General features: G+C 37.6%; 2 protein-coding genes across 3 annotated transcripts; both read left to right on the forward strand.

The window, feature by feature from the left end:
* Positions 1-4693: 4693 nt before the first annotated feature.
* On the forward strand, positions 4694-16803 carry grm6b (glutamate receptor, metabotropic 6b; the record flags this gene model as incomplete). The annotated part of the gene is made up of 10 exons (XM_079483805.1): positions 4694-5146; positions 8481-8697; positions 9137-9269; positions 9543-9697; positions 10028-10168; positions 10275-10475; positions 12074-12213; positions 12296-12919; positions 13426-13737; positions 15416-16803. The coding sequence occupies 10 exons, from the start codon at positions 4694-4696 to the stop codon at positions 15650-15652; spliced, it is 2613 nt and encodes an 870-aa protein (XP_079339931.1). The 3' UTR covers positions 15653-16803.
* A 629-nt stretch (positions 16804-17432) lies between these two features.
* otud5b (OTU deubiquitinase 5b) lies at positions 17433-22060 on the forward strand. Of its 2 annotated transcripts, XM_079482997.1 has the most exons (9): positions 17433-18274; positions 18525-18618; positions 18841-18905; positions 18984-19140; positions 19258-19406; positions 19518-19703; positions 20858-21065; positions 21150-21248; positions 21382-22060. In XM_079482997.1, exons 1-9 carry the CDS (start codon positions 17750-17752, stop codon positions 21501-21503), a joined length of 1605 nt encoding a protein of 534 aa, XP_079339123.1. In that variant the 5' UTR covers positions 17433-17749; the 3' UTR covers positions 21504-22060. The 2 variants fall into 2 exon arrangements, with proteins under 2 accessions (XP_079339123.1, XP_079339124.1); XM_079482998.1 differs by lacking the exon at positions 21150-21248 and having other exon boundaries at positions 21382-22048.
* Positions 22061-22334: the final 274 nt, after the last annotated feature.

Raw genomic sequence — 22334 nt, forward strand, 5'->3', positions numbered from 1 at the left:
TATATTTATGAAGTGATCAGATTTTTGTATACATATTTATTCCATACATGCTCTGGTTTACAGTAGTGAATTACTTTTGACATCTTTATAATATAAACAGCGTTCTGATTTTGGCTTTAAATTGTAAAATCATTGTTTTGCTGATTTCCACAATGCGCCAAGTGATTTAATTTAATTTAATACTTTAATGTATTATAATAATTATTATTGGGCGATGCCTTTTTTTAACGCAGTTAACACATACAGCTGGTAAAACAATGTATTTGGCGAATAGATTACCCCTGTTACGGTTTATGACCCTGTTCACAACTCACATTATTTACAAAAGACTGAGAAGTACTTGTTTTGTAGAATTTACGGTTTCTTTCCACATAAAAAATTAAACAAGATGGCTAGTAAACTGATGATACTTACATTTCAGGGATTTCTGACCGAGTAAATAAACAAGATCAATATATCAAATATTCTGAAGGGAGCTTCACATATGGAGGTGTTGTGTTGGCACAACAGTATATTGTTTTTGACACAAACAACTGTTCTGAGTGCTTGTTTCATGAGAATCTAAATGCCTCTGTCTTAATTATATAATGTTTTCGGTGTAATTTATAATTCTCATATTTGGTCAGTTAATAATACTATTTTATGTAGTTTTATATTATTTATTTGAATTTAAAGAGCTGTTTCATGTTTATCCTTGAATCACTTAACGAATAAATGTTGATATAGAATGTAAAAAGTAATTTAACTTGCCCAACACTGTATGTTACCCATGGCTGACCTGAACTGTTGGCTTATACAGTATCGGCAAACTGTTCAGATTAAAGTGTATTCAGGAGCATTAATCTTTTTGCCATATGCTTTTTCAGCTATGGTCCACTTTAGATCACCAGTTTAGGGTGTATAATCCCACAGTCCTTACTGCTTTCCATTTTTCCATTTTTTAAAGTCTATTCCTTTTCCCTTACTGAGGAGAGAGGACATAGAAGGTTAGACAGAATAGAGATGGGAAGATAAAGAGCAATAGAGAGCATATGTCATCTGAGAAGAATATGCATTTTTTATCTTGCAGATGAGTTTGGGTTGAAGTCTTGGGTTTAGTAAAAAAAGAATTTCAGATTGATTGATGAATTTAACTGAGAAGATTCCAGTCCAAGTACATTTCTTGTGGTTTACTTTTATTTACTCTCATTTTACTTTCTTGCTGCAATTCTAGTGATTAATAAGTTACATCAGTCTTTTACCTCATTTTGTTTTAATTGGCTTAAAGTGGGAATACATTTTTATGTTTATTCAATTATAATGTATGTTCAATGTTCATACAAATATTTTTCTCTTTCAGAGCAGACTGTGACATAAAACATATGTATTATGTGGTAATTGTGTCTGCCTCACATTTCCAGATGTTTATAGCTTGTATCAACAATTAGAACAAAAGCCCCAAAATGAAGTTAAATCTAGTTTTGTAAATGTGTACAGTCTGTGAACTTGCATCTGCTTCCTCAAGGAGCTTGTCTTGGAACTCTTGCTGGACAAATGCATGGGCCTTTTTAGACAAAGTAAGTTCTGTGTTCCTCCATAAATACAATCATTATTTACATGGCTATATACACTAATGTTTAAAGGTTTCAGGATTCCGTCCGGGTCAGGCAAGTGCCCCTATATATTTGATCGATGGTGTATATCCTTGACCTTGCTTACTGTATAAACATACATTTTCTATGCATTAAAACAACTGATAAAAGTCATGTCCTTTTATTATGCTTTAAACTGCAGTTTCAATGTTTACTTGTCCAGATTCAGGTTGTAGAGGGCGATTCTGAGTATTGGATTGTGCGCATGAGGGAGCACTTTTGTGATTGAAACATTTCATCTTGTTTTCTGGACCACTGGAAAGACCACTACCTCACTGACACAAAACTAATGAAGGCGTGTTTGGTTCAGGGCTGGACACTGTTGTCAGTCCCGTGTCTCTGTATTTCGGACATTGTTTTGAAAACCTAAGTTCCCTGCCAACATTCTGCTTTTCTTCAGAGTTTTTGGGAGTGTTTTAAAGAAGAGTGCAATTCTACTAATGTGAACTGTCCAGGATTCCAAGACAATTTAATATGTGTAGAATAACCTTTTTTTTATTAAAGCAGACTTTAAAATATTTATTTACGTATTATCAAAAGTTCATGTTTACTGTATTGTACGCTTTTCTATTTAAAGACAGCTTCTTCATCCATCAAATGCATAGTTTTACCCCTCACGACCACTAGAGTGCAGAATTACATTCGAAATGTATGCCCAATGTATGCAGTAAAACATGTAGTATACAATACATTGAGGCTAGCTTGTTGTGGTTATTGATATATATATATATATAAACTATTCATATAAATGTAGCCTAACTATATTTTATCAACACACACCACAATAATATATTACAGACACCCCACATGGGCAGGGAATACTTTTCTCCCGAACACTGACTTGCTTTAAAATTTTATAGGGGTGACAATTTATTTTAATAATTCATTCATAACATGAAGCACAAGATATCCATGGAACTACTTTAATCTCTCTCTGCAGAAAAATATATATGGTAGGCAATCTGAACTACTTCATAAGGATATCATTTATCAGATCATCTAGCATATTTCCTTTTTGTTTCTGAAAAACACATTTCTTAAATGAAGCATAATTAAATTGACCAATGAAAGTGTTTCAAAGAAACTAGATTTTGCGTTATACTGTTTCATAAAGGCTGCAGTGAATTCAGCAGTGCTCACATAAAATATATATATATATATATCGGTCCACCTTCTCAGACTTTTCAAATGGATGTACTGTGTGTGGTAATCCCAATCTGTGCCATTAGCACTACAAGAAGAGGAAGAGACAGACCGACGGATAGACGGTGAGAGAGAGAGAGAGAGAGAGAGAGAGAGAGAGAGAGAGAGAGAGAGAGAGAGAGAGAGACAGGGCTTTTAAAGGATTTGACAGTGGTTTGAAGAATCACAGTTGTGGAATGTTTATGCTTTCCCACTTCCCCTATTTTTCTACATCGTTTTATAATTTCCCAAAGCCTCGAAATCCGCAATTGTCAATGCCTTCTGCATAACAAATCTCGTATGAACGAACTAAATCTTCAGATTGTGTGTAAGAAGACTGTGGACACATTTTAAGATGAGAGCTGGAGACTCTGATGTCGGGACAATTTACTGCTGTGTTTTAAGATCATCGAACTTCAGCTCCAGATGGGCGCACACCAGCAACAGCATCAATCGGTGAGATATTACTTTCATACCTTTTAGCATCATTTATTTGTATGCCAACTACGTAAATGTAAAGCGTAATTAGAAGATTTTTGAATGACTCGTAGACTCTTTGCAGATGTAATGCTGTTATAAAAATACAGTATTAAGGCGAGAGTTTTGCGCACGAGATTAAAAACGTAATCAAACAGGCGCGTGTCTTCCCGCGGGAATTTGAGTGTTCATTCCAATTATAGCATTTTTCCGTTCACCTGTTGTTGAATATTTATGAGTTAATTTACATACAATATTAATACGCATGCCTTTACATGCCCTCCTCCATTCCCAGCGGTCTGTTGAGTGCACAAAGAGGCAACTGAGTTCATTTTCTAAAAATAAATACTTTGCGTTGAAATGTAACGTTAAAGAATAAAAAAGTTGAATTAAAATAGTTTATAGTGTAAAAACGTTAAGTGTAAAACCACTAAGACTATATAGTCTACACTGTATTTAAAGATTAAATTCTGTCATGAATTACTCCAGCCCTGTATGAATTTATTTATTGGTTGAAAACAGACAAATATATTTGGATAAATTATTGTGACCAAACGGTTCTTGGACCACATTGACTAGCATAGTAGGGGAAATTACAATAGTCAAAAGTGCTCCAGAACTGTTTGCTGTACATTCTTACAGTCTTCTTGGTGTTCAGCAGAACAAAAATATAAAGTAATTTTCCCTCCTGGTAGTCAATGGTGACCTAGAACTGTTTGCTTACGAACATTCTTCTAAATATCTTTCTCTGTGTTCATCAGAACACAGGTTTGGAACGAAGGTGAGTAAATGATGACAGAATGTTTATTTTTGGGTGAACCATCCCTTAACATTTTAGCTTCCGTAACACGTTTACAACAAGCATTAACCATACAACAATCACGGTAATAAGATTATTAAATGTACCGGTAGTATCATGGTATTCTTTGAAGATACCTTACAGTGTTAGTACAGTAATTAAATGGTATATCACATTACCTTGGTCTTACTGATGATCTCATGCCATCATTGAACCTTTTTACACACACAGTCCTATGTAAGGGGGTACGTTGTTCGCCTTTGGAGCCTGAAATAATTAAAATAAACTTGCTCAGATCTTTGTATCAATTTTCAATTCAATTGGCACTTCCTTGGTTTTATTCTTTTGCAGTCTAGGTAAGTGTTTCATCCATTTAAACTTCTCAGTTTCATCTAAGCATCCTTAATGGATTTCACATACACTGCTTGCACCCAGAAACATTTCAAAGTGTCATTTCTCCTACAGGAGACGCAGGTAGAGAAAAAAGCTTTGTGCTGTAGCAGAAGGACCAGCTGCTTGCATGGCAGCCACCATGACATCAATGCTATGCCATCACAGCGATATCGGCAGACAACACTTGGGATCCCTGGTTCTTTGGATGGTGATGATAGGATTGACGCCCCAATCCTGGGCACAATCGTCTGCAGGAGCTCAACCGCATTCCATAAAGATCGAGGGTGATATCACTCTCGGGGGGCTTTTTCCAGTACATTCCCGGGGTCCTGCTGGTGTTCCTTGTGGGGAAATTAAAAAGGAGAAGGGGATCCATCGTATGGAGGCCATGTTGTATGCACTGGACCAGATCAACAGTGACCCAGACCTGCTGCCTAATATTACCCTAGGTGCCAGGATACTGGACACGTGCTCCAGGGATACTTATGCGCTAGAACAGTCCCTCACCTTCGTTCAGGCCCTCATCCAGAAAGACAACTCTGATGTTCGATGTTCCAATGGAGAGCCACCCATCATCCCAAAACCAGAGCGTGTGGTTGGTGTCATCGGGGCTTCGGCCAGCTCAGTGTCCATCATGGTGGCCAATGTTCTTCGACTGTTTTCGGTAAGAGGCTATTCTAATGTGTGTACGTTTTTGTTTAGTTTGGCAACAACTCAGAATTTTGTTTTGTTTCCTCAGGTTTAGACTCAAAATACGCCTGTGTTTATGTTGTATGCTTGTGGCATCCACTGGATTTCTTCAGTGTGTGAAAAGTTCTTATTTAGTTGCTCAGTGCCTCTGCAAAATTGGATTTTGCAGTTCTGCTGAGAGGGTCAGTGCTTCAGAATGTATAACTAATTCCGTTAAAAGGTTTGGATTGTGTTACAGCTCACCGGCCTCATAGCAGGAGCTTCTCAAACAAGAGGTTTTTATTCTTTATTTTGTTCTCAGAGAAAACGTCTCAGATTGCATTGGAGAACTGTTTTAAATGAGCGTGCCATTGATTGAACTTTCCAAACTACGGATGTGGTGCTGCGAAAATCCTTTCTCATTTTCAAATCATCATTCAATCTGCAAATCATAAACCTGAGCCACAATTTGGTTCTCCCTTCTGCCACGTTTTCATACGTTTTATTTATTTATTTTTCGAATCATTCATCTTTCCAGGCTATGGTCACCGCTGCAGGCTGTGTGCGTTTTTATTATGTGCGTGCAGGCTGATAACATCACCCAGTTATAAACAATCATTTGAGTCATCACAGTTTCAGAGAAAAGATAAACAATTAACAAAATAAATGTGACTTTGTCAGAGCACTATTAGAGTTCTATCAGAACATTATACATGGAATTTGTGTTTTTTCCCTAATCATAATAGTGTTTTGCTGTGGTTGTTCATTATTTTTAGTGTGCCGCTCTCGAGAACATTAAAAGGATTTATCCTTTGTATTTTCGAAACCTTGTTTTCCACTGATAAGGACTGTACTAAGGCTAGAGTGACCTAATGCGTTTCAGTGATGCATACAGACAGACAAACACAATTATACGTCCCTAATAATAAAAGGTAATTAAACAAGTCACGTTTTATATCTATGATATTTTTGAAATTGTTATAATAACACAATTGATGTTATGATTTTACTGTTAGGATGGACTCCACTCTGTGTTTCTCAGTCAACTTTCTTTAAAAACGCATCTCAAGACCCATATTTTTTCCATTCCACTGCGCTGGATCTAACTTTTTATATGTTCCTGTGTGGCCATTGAGAATTTAAAAATTATCAAAGTTCCACTCAGGATCAGGTTTTCAGTTTTCTTACGAAGGCAGATATTAACTACAGCATTACAGAGGATCGTCTCTCCATTAAAGCCCTCTCTCCAGATCAGACTCCTGATGGAGAATCAAGCATGAGGCCAGAGAAATGCCAGTCCCCCTGTTATCAGCTACAGACAGCTTCTGTTTGGTGGCTTTAGCTGGATGAATGTGGACCTTTAACACTTAGATCTAAAGGAATGGATGGCAAACTCTTAACTCTTAAATGCTGTTAAGTCTTGTGGTCTGATTGTTTCACCCCACATTCTATACATCATGGCACTTACAGTACAAGAAGCATACTTTAAAGACAACAGAAGATGGCTTTCTGCTGTACTCTTATTTTTATGATAAGTTGATGACACGGAAGCATATACAGCCGTGGACAAATTAAGAGACCATTCCACATTTTCATTTAAAAAAAGCATTTCTTAATGTATTGTGGTCATTACAGTCAGTGTTTGTTGAATTTCAACAAAATCAAACCACATGACACATGAAAACTGTGATAAAAATCCAGGTTAATATATTAAAAAAAATTGAAGTAAAAACATGTTTATTACTGTGGTGTTGCTTAAATGTGAATATAAACTTGTTTCTCCATTTTTTTATTTTCTGCAAATAAATACAAATAGAAATAATATTATATTCGAAATAAGGTAAAATATTGTTTGTTCACTGCATGAAACACAATACACAATAGTCTATTTTCTCTGAAATGGTCTCTTAACCTTTTCTGTAGCTGTATTTTTAAAATGATAACATATCATACAATATGAACATATGTTTTTTTAGTATGCATGAAATGTCTGAGAGATACATTTATTTGATCCTTTATAAGAAACTCTGAAGAGTGATGAGATTTCATCAAATGAAAGCTCATTATTGTCTTTTAGAAAATCATCAATGAATCAATGAGAGATCCGCACAGATGCTCAGGGAACATGTGTTTGAAATTCTCGAAACTCTTCTAGGAAACGCAGCCAATATTGACATGACTCGTGTTTGAAAGGGCTTGAAGCTGTAATGCTTACGGTGCATAGCAACAAATCAGAAACTGTGACAAAACTGTTTCAGTAGCATCTTAAGTTTTTTCCATTGCATAGAGTGTCAATTTTGTGATTTTGTGAATTCTGCTAAATATAAATGTTGTTCCTCAAGTCATTAAACAGTCACACTGTAACATATAGCCTATATATATATATATATATGTTGTATGGCTTATCGCTGAGAAATGGCAACAACCTTGTCTCTTGATCTCTGTCTCTGCCTCTGTGCTTAACATAATTTGAGTAAAACCCTATAATCCTTTCAGATAATCTGTCAAATGGTCCTCTGCCTCTTTTCTCTTTCTCCCTTCGGTATCCACCTTTTCCTCCATGTGCTCGGGTTCTCTTCTTTAAAGAACCTTCCATTAAGCCACACGGGCCGGGCAGACATTAGTTGGTGTAAAGCCTAGCCCAGTGACATCAGCTGGGTCATTAAGAAACTAGCACAACAGTAAATTAATCTTCTCATCCTTTTTTTCCTCAAACAAATCCCTTTACAGTGGTAGTGCATACCATCTGCATTTCCCATGGATTTTATGCGATACAGAAAATATGATAGTATAGCGATATGTTAGCTGGAGGCTTGGTATGTTTTAGCAAATGGGTAATAAGACACATAATGACTTCTGCAATATAATAAAAAAATTTATTTGCAAAGAGAATATGATATCCTCTAAAGATAAATTGTTTTCCCCAAACTAATAATTCTGATCAAATGTATTTGTGTGTATTTAAATATAGTTTAACAAGAAGACATCATGCTATGTTGTGCAGTAAATTGGAATGACACTGAAAATAAATCAATTATGCGACAAATTTTCAATTTTAATCTCTCCCTTTTTAAATTAAACTGCCTGTGGGAAAGCTCCTGTAAAGAGACAGTTCAGCCCAAAATGAAAATTCTGTCATGATTTATTGACCCCCATGTCAATAAGAGCCAGTGTTTGATTACCAACGTTCTTCTAAATATTTGTCTTCTGCAGAAGAAAGAAACTTATAAAGGTTTGAAATGACATGGTGAATAAATGTTAAAAAACAATTTTGTTAGTTTGAAGTAAGTTATGGATCGCTGATGTATTTTGTACTCTCTGTTTTGCAGATACCTCAGATCAGTTATGCTTCCACAGCACCTGAGCTTAGTGACAACAATCGCTATGATTTTTTCTCTCGAGTAGTGCCGCCCGACTCTTTTCAGGCCCAGGCGATGATGGACATTGTGAAGGCTTTGGGGTGGAACTATGTTTCCACGTTGGCATCAGAGGGGAACTATGGAGAAAGCGGTGTAGATGCTTTCATCCAGATATCCAGAGAAGCAGGTAGAGAAGAAAAAATCCATATTCATTCAAAATAATATTGTGTAATGGCTTGGATTCTGTTGCATTTCACACTAAATAAATGTATTTCATTGCATGACCTAAATGTATTATTTAGTCTTCAATTATTTAGTAAATCCACAATGGATCTACACTCTAAATAAATGGTGCTATTTAGCACTAAAAGTGGTTCTTTGCTCATAATGATAGGGAGACCACTATATAGCACTATTTTCTTAGCGTGTACAAATATGTGAATATGCTTTAGGTGTAGAATAAATAAAAAATTCCCCCAAATTTACCATTTCCTGATTTTTTACTGACACCAATACGCAATAATTTACATGGTACAGATCCAGCAAGTTTGTGTGGTATACAGTATGTGTGTCTCTACATTTGTGTGGTTATTTAAATAATAAGCAATCACTGTTTTATTCGGGAGGTCTTTGCATTGCACAGTCCATTAAAATCCCTAGAGAGCCCAGAACAGGAGAGTTTGACAAAATCATCAAGAGGCTAATGGAGACATCTAATGCCAGAGGGGTTATTATCTTCGCAAATGAAGATGACATTAAGTAAGTATATTAAATGATTTATCTTAAGCAGAAAATAAAGCTTTGGTCACTGGTTGAAGTAACTGTCCTACATGTAGCTTTATGATTCCTAGAAAGAGCTGTTGTGAATAAATACACATTTTGTAATCTAATCCCAGACTAACCTGGCGAAACATACTAACTAAAATATTTCATTTTCAAATCAGGTGTCAAGTGCTTAAATTTTATGTTTTAGTAATCAACAAACCATATCTGTAATCAATATGACTTCCTGTTTCTATGTTCATTTATTAGGCGTGTATTGGAAGCAGCAAAGAAAGCCAATCTGACAGGTCACTTCTTGTTTGTGGGCTCTGATAGCTGGGGAGCAAAGAACTCACCCATCCTCAACCAGGAGGATGTTGCTGAGGGTGCGGTCACCATCCTTCCTAAGCGGGCATCAATTGATGGTAAGAATAACATATTTTGGTAGAGCAGACCAGTGAAGGATTCCAGCAAATGGTGGTTTTATAATTAATATAACTCACATTGGAAAAACCTAAATAAATCATGAAGGTTTCTGTGATAAATGTATTATAATGGGCATCTTATAGATAGGCCTACCTATATATTTTTTGCTTAAAATCTTGATGTTCTAAAGAACCATCCATGAACAAGTTATAGGCCAAAAACCCAAATATGTGCTAAGATTTAGCCTTTTTCTTTGTTTTTGTACTCTCTTTCTCAAGACATAGATAGCCTTGTTGTATTTGATAAAAATATTCATACCTGTTTCTCAGGGTTTGACCACTACTTCACCACAAGATCTTTGGAAAACAACCGCAGAAACATCTGGTTCGCTGAGTTCTGGGAGGATGATTTCAAATGCAAACTGACACGTCTGGGATTCAGAGCAGAGAACGGGCTGAGGAAATGCACAGGTGAGAAAAAAAACTAAGTTTTGGCAACTTGACAAACATAAATGTCATATATGGGCTAAAGTTGTATAAAGCCCTGAAATGTCCTTTAATGTTTATTTCTTATTAGGAGAGGAACGAATCAGCAGAGATTCACCATACGAGCAGGAAGGCAAGGTGCAGTTTGTAATTGACGCCGTTTATGCCATGGCCCACGCGCTCCATAGTATGCACATGGACCTCTGCCCGGGTGCCATGGGCGTCTGTGACAAAATGGATCCTGTGGATGGGAGAATGCTGCTGAGTTACATCCGTGCTGTCAGTTTTAATGGTAAGGTCATCATGTTTTCGCCTGATCAAGGACACAGCTTTTAGTAAAATAACAAACATTGAGAAGAAAAGAGAGAGACCACGGGCAAATTTAATGGAATGGGTTTATACAAGATTGGGTGACCTGGAGATTAAATCTTTTTTTTCAAGGAAATGTGTTTTGAGGTAGGGTTTGTATTATCCTTTAACATAAAGGATTTTTAACACGTTTTTTAAATGGACAGCATTAAATCTCTGGAGAGGTCTAAAATGACTGTGTGGATAGAATTTCTTATATATTCAGAATTTTGATGAGAAATACGTTTTTAGATGTTAATTGATGTTGTTAAATTTATGTTTGATTGTTGTTGACTTTTTTAATTTCAATAGTACCAAAGAGAAACAACTGTCTGAGACATTAAAAGAGTTTCAATTTGTGATTTGTCTTTTTGCATGAGACTGGCTTCAGTCAAGCTGAACACTTCTTGAATCTAAGAATTACCATCACGGCAAGACAGACAGGTGAAAATAGGTATTGATAGTTTCTGTGAGAACAGAATGTCCAACACAAAAGCCGGTGTTTCCTGAAGGACTGAAGAGTCTCATGGGTAAGTACAGCGAGAGGAGGTCAGCACTCAAAGCAAGCCTGAAGAGATCCACTAATGCACAATGCAGCAGTGCGCAACCTCGCCGGCACCTCCTTCTCTCTCCATGACTTATTTTTTCCCTGGGGCAGCTTCTCTCTAAACACAAGGCGCATTTTCCTTTTCAGTTCTGTCTCTGAGTAAAAAATCTCTTTTTCTTTTAGTCACTGTAGTCTTAGAAATCTCCCAGGATTTTTAGGAAATGCACAACTATTCAGTTTATGCACAGTGTATGTGCTATACGCTCCTGGCTGGAAATCCTTTCTGGTTTAGTACCGGAGGGGCTTGGGGCAAAAACAAGCAATGTGGAGAGCTTACCCCTTGTGAACGAAAACGCGTTCTGGTCTTACTTTCTTTGGTTTACTGAAAGGACTTAAGATGCACATTTCCTTTTGTTTGAACACCTGTCATCCTCTAAGAATTACAATTAATAGATTTTTTTCAATCATAAAGAGTCACCTTCAAAATTTTTAAGATTCTCTTTGGGCTTAAGCTTCTGATGTTTCTTAGAAAAATATGGCTAAAACTAACAATACAGAAGCTTACGAATCAACTCCAGGAGCGTGTACTGTTAGACAGTAATGCTTTTGTCAATGCAGTTGAATCTGTTCTTAATAAATGGTGCTGTTTAAAAGCTTCTGCCAAAAATGAAAATTCTATCATCATTTAATCACCATCTTGTTATTTCAAACCTTTATGGCTTTATTTCTTCTGCTGAACAAGAAGATATTTTGATGAAAGTTGGTAACCGAACAATGACGGTATTCATTCACTTCTATTGTATGGACACAAAACCGATGCAAGTCAATGGGTATCGCCATTGTTCGGTTACCAACAATATCTCCTTTTGTGTGCTGTACACAAAATAATGATCATATAGGTTTGAAATAACAAGACAAGGTGAGTAAAGGAAATGCCATTAAGATTTGCATTATGGGCAGAGATGTTAAGTGTCTTATCTTTGTTTTCTCTAAAGGCAGTGCCGGTACAGGTGTGATGTTTAATGAAAACGGTGATGCCCCAGGACGATACGATATCTTCCAATTCCAGCTTTCCAACAGCACCAACTCGGGGTATAAAATCATCGGCCAGTGGACCAATTACCTACGACTCAATGTAAGCAAATACTGTATGTAAAAACCTTGTATGTGGACATTCCGAAATGCTTCTTCTTAAAGCATTCATCTCTTTCTATAAGGCTGAGGACTTGCAGTGGTCCGGTGGAGAGAAACAAGTTCCTCAGTCAGTGTGCAGTTTTCCCTGCGAGTCTGGAGAGAGGAAACGCATGGTAAAGGGCGTTCCGTGCTGTTGGCACTGTGAATTATGTGACGGCTATCAGTACCTCCTGGATGAGTTAAGCTGTGACACCTGCCCCTTCAACATGAGGCCCACCCCAAACCGCACTGGCTGCAGACCCACGCCCATCATCAAGCTGGAGTGGAGCTCTCTGTGGGCCATCATCCCTGTGTTCCTGGCCATGTTGGGCATCCTCGCGACATCCGGAGTTATCATCACCTTTATACGCTTCAACGACACCCCCATAGTCCGAGCGTCAGGCAGAGAACTCAGCTACGTTCTCCTGACAGGCATTTTTCTCATCTACCTCATTACCTTCCTCATGATCGCCCAGCCGGGTACTGTGGTGTGTGCGTTCCGCAGATTGTTTTTGGGGCTCGGCATGTGCATTAGCTATGCAGCCATGCTCACCAAAACGAATCGAATCTACAGAATCTTCGAGCAGGGGAAGAAATCGGTCACACCGCCGAAGTTTATCAGTCCAACATCACAGCTGATCATCACCTTCATTTTGATCTCAGTACAGGTGTGTTGGTGGCAATTCAAAATACAGTGCCGCTGCTAGCCATTTTGGTGCCCTAAGCATAATTCCATTATGATGCCCCCTTCGCCACAACCCCCAGCAGTTCTGGGGCACACATTTTTCCTTAAATGGATATTATAAATGTTTCTAGAATCATAAATTGTAATTTTGTAAATATTAATTTACAGCGTGTGTATAGTGTGGTTTGTAGTAACTGCTATTACTGTGTGAAACCTCTTAGTCCACTGTATCTCCAGAACACATGTCTGCACAAGGATATTTTTTTGTTGAATAATTTATACAGGATGCAAGATTTGAGAGTACCACAGTGATTCTACTGAAAGCTCTTCTCTTTAAAGTGTCTATATCATAACGTGGTCTTCTTTGCAAAATTCCAGTTTGTTTTTAATATTACTTGAGCTATTAATTGTCGTCTAATGTCATATTACTTCACATGGACTATTGCGTTTAAATTACATAAATGTTTTCCCCACCATCTCTCTTCACAGCTCCTGGGAGTTTTCATCTGGTTTGGAGTTGTTCCCCCTCACACGCTCATTGACTTCGATGAGCTGCGGCCCCCCAACCCTGAGTATGCACGCGGTATCCTGAAATGTGACATGTCAGATCTCTCTCTGATTGGCTGTCTGAGCTACAGTATGGCACTGATGGTTACATGTACAGTGTATGCCATCAAGAGCAGAGGGGTTCCTGAGACCTTCAATGAGGCCAAACCCATCGGCTTTACCATGTACACCACCTGTATCATCTGGTTGGCCTTCGTTCCTATATTTTTTGGCACATCACAATCCACGGAAAAGGTAAATCGTTGATAAGACAAAAAGGTGGATTTTGGCAATGGGTAGCGTATTGAAATAGAATGGCCGAGCTGCAAAAAAAATATATTTTTTTATTTGAACTTTTCTAAGAGTACCCATTTTCCCTATGTTCCCTATTAAAATGTAAAACAAACTGTTCTGGGACATTATTGACTAATATATATATATATATCTATCTTTGTATTCATCAAAGCAAAGTAATTTGTACAGGTATGAAATTACAGGATGACAGAATTACATTTTTGGGTGAACTATCACTTTAAACAGTTCTTTGTTCTGAGATGCAATATCTCTTGCTTTCACAAAGTCAGTCAAGATACAATAGATATTCACACCACATCGTGTGTAATTCAACACAACATGCTTGACTGAAAGAGCAATAATTAAGTCTCTTAATATACTAAATAACCAAGAGCAACAAAACACTCTTACAAAGCAAAGAAACCCCAAAGGGCTGAACAGAAACACTAGTATAAATAGACACTAAAAAAGAAGGAAATAAACAAGGCGTAAGTGACAAAAATCAGCAACCAAGGGAACAAACACATGGAATAATGAACTGAAAAGGAAAGAGAACAAACATAAACACAAAACAATCCTGACAGCAACCTTTGCTACAGACAGTTTAACATAATTGCTTGAATCATAAATAGTTGATCGAATTGTCGAATTATACAACTATTTTATTTGCGTTAAACCTTACAGTGCAAACGCACTTTTCTTTTCATCTGTAGGGATGATTTTTCTTACAAAGCAGAGGGATTTAAAAAAAGAAAGTATACTCTGACTAGAGCGGTCTTTTAGTAGCCGGTCAACCGCAAAGCTTTTGGCCCTCAGGTGCTCTTCGTGTCTTTTCAGCTCTTCTAAATGAAAATAAAGATGGAATAAGACCAGATATATAGTACTTAAGCACATGCAAGGTGTGCTTATGTCTGAAATTCATGTGTGTTTCGTCATACTGAGTTAGAAACATTTTGATAAGCCTACTAATTCCCCAGGCAAAAAAATTAAATAGAAATTACTATGTGTTATTTCAACATCTTATTAAGATTAAGATGTATTAAGATTGTCGCCGCAGGCTGTTTTTTGGGCTTGGTATATAACAATTTCGAAAAGGCATTTTAGTTGCGTATTCCACCAGACCTCAAGCAGTCTTCATTTTGTGACCAGCATTAGCTTTGTGTAATCCCATTAAATGGGCTATTAAGGGATTTATATTTCATAACAGAACTGTGTTGTGCATGGCCCTCAGATGTCATACATGAATGACTAACATGATGATAAACATTATGCTGCACTGCCTGTCAGGGTTTATTCTGGCTGTGGAATCACCTCATTTGTTTTTAATTTAGCAGAAAACCTTTATGAATTCTCATTAATGTATTGAAAGTATCTGCAGCTCTTACATAGGACAGTATATAAATGATTTTAATCACTTCCATATGGTCCATCTGACAGCGCAGCGCTTTGTTTTTACATGCAGTTATAGTCATAAAACTGAGCTCCAAGGAATAAAGTGATCTCCTGAGCCCTTTCACAATCAAAAGTATATGTGTAAAGTGGAGTGATATCTCGGCATTAAAACTCTGATAGCATGTGTGACCTCTGTTGTGGATGAGAGCAAAATATACTCTCTTAATCTTATTCTGTCCCGAACCAGATGTTCATTCAGACCACCACGCTGACCGTGTCTATGAGCCTGAGTGCCACCGTGTCCCTGGGCATGCTGTACATCCCCAAAGTATACGTGATCCTCTTCCAGCCGGAGCAGAACGTGCAGAAGCGCAAGCGTAGCTTCAGAGTCGTGGCTCAGGCTGCTGCCGTTTCATCTCGTCTCTCACAGAAAACCAATGAAAAGCAGAATGGAGAAACAAAAACCGAAGTGGAAAAATCTTAATAATGGGCCTGGAGGAAAATATGGTTTTTGTGTTCAAATTCCATAGAATATTTTAATGATACCAACTGTGATTATTTAAATTTAATGCAACCTAAATCTATATATTTATATATAGGTGGTCAAGGCACGTGAGATGAACATCATGCTAAGACTTTCAGGGAAAGTATTTTTTCTGCTAAATCACATTCATTTTGCAACCTCAAATGGACAGGAGTTACTAAAGGATGTGGTCGTTTTTGTAACATCAACAACAATACAGGAGTTTTGTGTATTGAACACTATATACGATATGTACAGTACGTACAGGAACAATGGATTCTTTTTTACGGTAAACTCTCGCATCAGCTTTAAGACTGAAACGTATTTGTCCTGTTTTTTTTTTCATTATCAACACTGCCTCGCAAAATGAGTTATAGTATTAAGTAAATTAAAAATGAGTCCCGTTGGGGTAGGAAACACTAAACCATTACTTCTACCATTTCAATGTTTGTGTCTAAAGTGTCCACGCAAAACATCTTAAGAGACATAAGAGAAGGACATTTAATATTCAGGATCAGACCAAATGGTGTTCTGCTGTTCAGACCACAGATACATAATATGGCAGTTTAACTGATGGAGGAGTGCAAATACACTGAGACACATTCCTTGAAATCTGTGCTTTCAACCATGTGCCATATCTGTTTTTGTAGAATAAATATGTATTTAAGTGTCTTTTGTGCAATCCTCAGAAAAGGCCAAAAGATAAATCACCAAGAAAAACAATGATTATCTGTAACAACACAAAGTTAGAGCATTCGAAACGTATGCTGATCTAATGAAAATATTGACATTCTCTTTTGATTTTAGAGACATTTTAGAAAATGTGCTTGTCACAACTGAAACTGTAAATATCACTATTCATTTACATTTGTACAAAGATACATTTATCAGTTGATCTACTTATTGTCTCTCTGAGCTTGCTTGGTTAAATAACACTTAAAACAGGATCTTTTTTGTGAAAACTGTTTTTATTTAAACTAAGTGGATACATTCAGGTTCCAAGTAGATGTACTTATAACCTTGATGAATTTTGACTTGTTTTAACTTGAAACACTGGACAAATGTACTAATTGAATGCATGCTGGGAAAAGTTATTTAATAAAATCCTGATAAATCTTGTTTGTATCAAATCAATTAATAAATGATTGTGCACAGTATGTACATTTTCTATATAAATTGAATATCTATAGGTGACCTACTTCATTTGGTAAAATAACAGAGTCTACTACTCTGTAGCCTACTTGAATTCACCTTCCATTAACAGTGTGATTTATCCTTACAGAAAAAAACTATAAATAACAGCCTATGGCAAAGCATTCTGGGAACTGTGGGATTTAAGATCAATATAGATCACCCACAGAACCAAAATTTGAAAAAAACACTGGATTTCTGGTTCCCAGCTGTTATTTTATCGTTTTTTAAAAGACTTTTTCATATTTAATGTTCATTTATCTTTGAACAAACTGCCAATAAATAAGATAAATATAAATCTACAGTAAGTTACTGGCAACTAGCTGCATAATTACGGCAAAACAATTTAAATTTTACAGTGTATGCATGTTATTCATGAATATAAACTGCAAAGTAATGAAATGACAGCATTGTAACAGTTGAAACGTTGCCTAGAGAATATGGTAGTTTTTTTTATTTATTTTAATGCATACAAAACGCAGTATGTAAAAACGTGAAATGTATATTCATATTCGCTATATTCAGTACGCCACTGTGCCGCTGATGCATTAGGGGACGGTGGAGAGTAATATCCCTCCAAATACCCACACGAAGAAGACCAACTGCCGGAAATGACATGAATCGCATTGTGGTTTGTTGATGTTTGTGTCAAACTCGCGGTCGTTGTTGTTCCGAAAAAAAACCTTCGAAACTGAAGGAATAACGTCGTTTTGTAACGCGTGTTTTGAAATAACGGACACCTCATACTATGCCAGAACGGGTATTATTATAAATGTATGGAAACAAGCTGCTCGTAAACGATTAAAAGCTGCTTATTTATTTTGTCGCTGTAACTCATAACGTCAAATCAGCGCAACCTGGCACGCGATGACAATCCTACCGAAAAAGAAACCGGCCTCGACTGCCGGTGGCGGCGATCATACGGAAGAACCGGACAGACGAAGCGGCTCTGAGTCACATTCGCATCCTCATACTCTCGGAGTGCGATCGGGGTCGAGAGCCAGGGCCTCTCCGCCGCCGTGGTCGTCCAGAGAAGAGCGGCGGATCGAGTCGAGCGCTCGCCCGCAGCCGGCCTCCCCGCAGCCCGGTGCCGCTGGAGCAGCTGCGGTGCAGTGTGAGGGGAGCGCAAACTCTGTTATGGTCGGTAGTCGCGTTGAGTTACCATGCGGCACGGGTGGTGTTGGAAGCTGCTGCTCGGGACCAGGACTCAGCAAGCGGAGACGACAGACGGTTTGCTCCAGCGGTCTGACAGGTGGAGGAGGAAGAGTAGGAGGAGGAGGGGGAGGTAGTCCTGTCTCAGACCCTGAGGAGGGAGCTGGAGGAAACAATAGTGAGGATGAGTATGAGAACGCTGCCAGACTTCAGCTTATAGATCCAACCACAGTCGAGCAGGTACCATAACATATTGACAGTTCTAGCACCACTGGAGCAGTTCGCCCAAAAATGAAAATTCGTCATCATTTACTCACCCTCAGGTTGTTCCAAACCTGTGTTCATTTCCTTATTCTGCTAAAGATAAAGAAAGATATTTGGAACACAGTGTTGGGACAACTTGAGGGTTAGCAACTGATGACAGATTTTTTTTAACTTGCAAACACGTTGCCAGATCTTAAAACATAGCCGGTTGTTTTTCAACCTACAGCAAGAAGAATGGTTCGAGAATACCTTGAGGGAAAATAAAGGCTTTGAAATCAAAAAAATGAAGGAAGATGGAGCATGTCTTTTCAGAGCAGTTGGTAATATTTTTATCTCCCTTTATCTGTTCAAGAGTTTTTTTACTTGAATGCAGAGTCAACATAAGCTATTGTTTATACTCCTGCTTGTCTCATAGTTGAGGACAGCCAGGAAATTATGCCTAAAGAACTAAAACCCATTGACATTTCCGTAGTGATTAGATTAGTTTTTCTAGTTAGTTGGAGGTCTGAAATCAGCCTAATGCAAGTTCTTTTATATTAAAGCTGATCAAGTATATGGGGACCAAGATATGCATGATGTGGTACGGAAGAACTGTATGGATTATTTGGTGAGTCAAAAACTCAAAATATTGACTGGCATGTGGTTCATTGTTTATATTATGTTAACACTTATGCTTCAATTGCAGACAAAAAATGCAGATTACTTCTCCAGTTACGTCACTGAAGACTTCACCACATACATTAACAGGAAAAGAAAAAATAATTGCCACGGCAACCACATTGAGATGCAGGCAATGGCAGAAATGTATAACCGACCAGTGGAAGTTTACCAGTCTGGTGTTGGTCAGTAAGCGTTTATTTATGTCTGTCAAAATGTCTGCATCTTATAGTGCGTCTTTAAGACGAAGAAAATTGTGTACGTTTTACTTAATAATGTTAACTCACGTTTTTGTTGTACAGAGGCAATTAATACGTTCCATGGCATCCATGAGAACAATGATGAGCCGATACGTGTCAGTTACCACAGAAATGTGCATTATAACTCTGTGGTAAATCCCCACAAGGCCAGTGTTGGGGTGGGGCTGGGCCTCCCCTCTTTCAAACCAGGGGTAGGTGTTCATAAATGTGTGTCAAATCTCATAGGATAATTTTTTGCTTTTGTGGTGGCATTGTTTTTAGAAATGGGAGACGGCTAGTCTGTTATTCTTTCTCTTATGTAGTACGCTGACCAATCTCTCATGAAAAATGCAATTAAGACTTCTGAAGAATCTTGGATTGAGCAGCAGATGCTGGAAGACAAGAAGAGAGCAACAGATTGGGAAGCAACCAATGAAGCCATAGAGGAGCAGGTAGCTCGAGAATCTTACCTCCAGTGGCTTCAGGACCAAGAAAAGCAATCCAGACAGGTACTATATATGTCAATATGACTCTTTCTTCTGTGGTACACAGAGAAATGTCAGTGGTTTTGTGTCCATGCATTAAAAATCAACGTGGGCCAATGTTGTTTGGTTACCAGTGTTTTTTTTTATTTGTGTTTTGCATAAGAAAGAAAGTCAGAATGACATGAGATTGGGTAAATGCTGACAGAATTTTGGATGAACCGTCTCTTTAAGCCAGCAGTTCACCCAGCGTAACCTCACCAAATAATGGGAATATGTACTCTTACTCTCACCCGATCAGTGGGTCACTTTATAATCCACAAGTGCCTGAGAGAAAGTAATCATCAAAAAAAGTATAATCTGTTTGTTGTATGCTCTGGAAAGTCTGCATCAGTGCCCCAAAATAGTGTTTGTTTTTTTACTCTTGTGTAGTTTAACTCGGAGAGACATTTCAATATATTATCAATTGCTAAGAGTTTTGCTTCTGTTTGTTTATCCAGATGAGAGTGAACAAGTGGTTGTCCTGCATCATCAATATACAAACTACAGTTAGTTCAGAATGCAGCTGCCAGAGTTCTAACCAGGTCCAGAAAATATGATCACATAACCCCAATGTTATCAACCCTTCACTGGCTACCCATTAAGTATCGTATTGACTTTAAAGTTCTTCTAAAGGCTTAAACGGTTTAGCCCCTACCTACATAACAGAGCTTCTATCACACCACAACACGCTCTCTAAGATCGCAAAACTCAGGACTTTTGATAACACCTAAATCCACCAAAGGGGGTCGAGCCTTCTCATAAATAGCACCTAAACTCTGGAATAGCCTTCCCGACACTATTCGAGGATCAGACACTCGCCCAATTGAAATCTAGATTAAACACATCTTTTCAGCCAAGCATTCACAATGCACATTTTGAAAAGCGCTATATAAATAAAATTTTATTGAATTATACAGATCTAATATGGCAGTGAGTTTATTTAGATTTTTACAGTTTCGAGATCGCATTGATTTCATTACTGTTGTAATCCGTAAAAATGTACGGTTTCCCTTAAAAGATATAATTGGTTTTTCTACAAATCAACCCACTTTGTTTTTATCGTTTTAATCCAAGCAAATGTAAACAATGATTTTTCACACAACAAATGTAAAAGCTGTTTTTACTCTTTTCCTTTCAAGCCACGTAAGGCTAGTGCCACCTGCAGCTCTGCCACAGCAGCCACGTCCAGTGGCTTCGAGGATTGTGGGTGTCGTTCTCCACATCAGCGGAGCTCAGCCCCCTCTCCAGAGCATCCAGGCCCAGCTCACCCTGAACTGCCTGTCAAACCCCCGTCGCCAGCAGGTGCCTCGCTGCCTCTTCCCAAACCCCCTTCACCATGTGCCCCAGGTCAGTATGTCTACACACCATTTCGAAAAACGCACCTTACATTAACAGACTAGTCAGGTGGCTCATGCCTGCTCTCCTCTCAAGGTCCAAGTAATCAGTCTTCTGGAAACCCTTCCATGGTGTCTCTCTACCCGTCCCTGGGGTACAGGACTATTATGCATGATATGTCACCTACTGCCTTTGGTAGGACATCAGTATGCTTCAGTAGCTTATTTTCAAAGTCTAACATACAGCATAAGTGTTTTTTTGGTTTAGGTTCAATCTCTTTATACAAACAAGCTTCCTTACATAAGTATTACTTGGTTTATTTTTTAAGGTTTAACAGATTGGGAAGATGATGACATTCTGGCCTCAGTACTGGCGGCTTCACAACAAGAATACCTCGACAGCTTGAAGAAGAATGCAATGCACAGAGAATCTTCTCCAGACTGCAGTTGATGGATGATACAACAGCTCACAGCAGAAAACATGGAGCAGCGCTCTGTTCAAAACTGCTATCCTGCAATGTTTCTTTATCTTCCTTCTTTAAACACGGCTGTATGCTGATAAATCTTTTTTTTTTGCTACCCCATATTCCTTAACATCATTAAACTCTATTGACTTAGTTAGGTGCATGTTTAAATAAACATTGTAAAATCAATATAAAAAATATTTTCAACTGTTTACTATTATCAGGTGTTTACTTTATTTGGGAAAATTATACTTATAAGCATATTAAGACTTGTTTTGAATGAAAGTGGAAAACATTTGGTTTTTCTATTCTTTAACAATGACCAAGCACAGCAAGCTGAAGGTCTTTAGTTATTTAAAATGACCAATAAACATTTTGTTTACTGTTATATCTCTGAACACTAAAATACTTTGATGTGTGTACACTGTCAAGGTATTCAGTGAAACCAGTATTAAACATCTTAAGATGCTGTTGGCATATTTCACATTTTTTAAGATGGGCTAAGAAAAAGAAAATTAAACTTTCTAAAATCATGTGGGGGTTCATTTATTTTGTTTCAACTTTGAATAGACATAAATACAGCCGCAGACAAAATTAAGCGTTTTCTAAATATACTATTTATAGGCCTGGGTTTAGGTAAAACACATTTTTTGTTTAGTTCTGTGAACAACTAAAAACAATTCTCCCAAATTTTAAAAACAAGTATTGTTTCTGTTTGCATTTATTTGTAGAAAAAGAAAACTAGGGTCAAATAACAGAAAATATGCTCTGTAATGTTTTAGACCTCGAATACTGCACAGAGTTCATATTCACTTTTA

Source organism: Barbatula barbatula (genome assembly GCF_947034865.1).
Source record: "Barbatula barbatula genome assembly, chromosome: 20".
In the NCBI taxonomy this organism is placed as follows: domain Eukaryota; kingdom Metazoa; phylum Chordata; class Actinopteri; order Cypriniformes; family Nemacheilidae; genus Barbatula; species Barbatula barbatula.

What these genes read in the sequence shown, in the direction of transcription:
- otud5b (XM_079482997.1), top strand. Translation starts at nt 17,750, where the DNA reads ATGACAATCCTACCGAAAAAGAAACCGGCCTCGACTGCCGGTGGCGGC. An exon ending in ATGTCTTTTCAGAGCAGTTG is followed by an intron (nt 18,619 to 18,840) that starts GTAATATTTTTA and finishes TTTATATTAAAG; the next exon opens with CTGATCAAGTATATGGGGAC. An exon ending in TCCCCTCTTTCAAACCAGGG is followed by an intron (nt 19,407 to 19,517) that starts GTAGGTGTTCAT and finishes TCTCTTATGTAG; the next exon opens with TACGCTGACCAATCTCTCAT.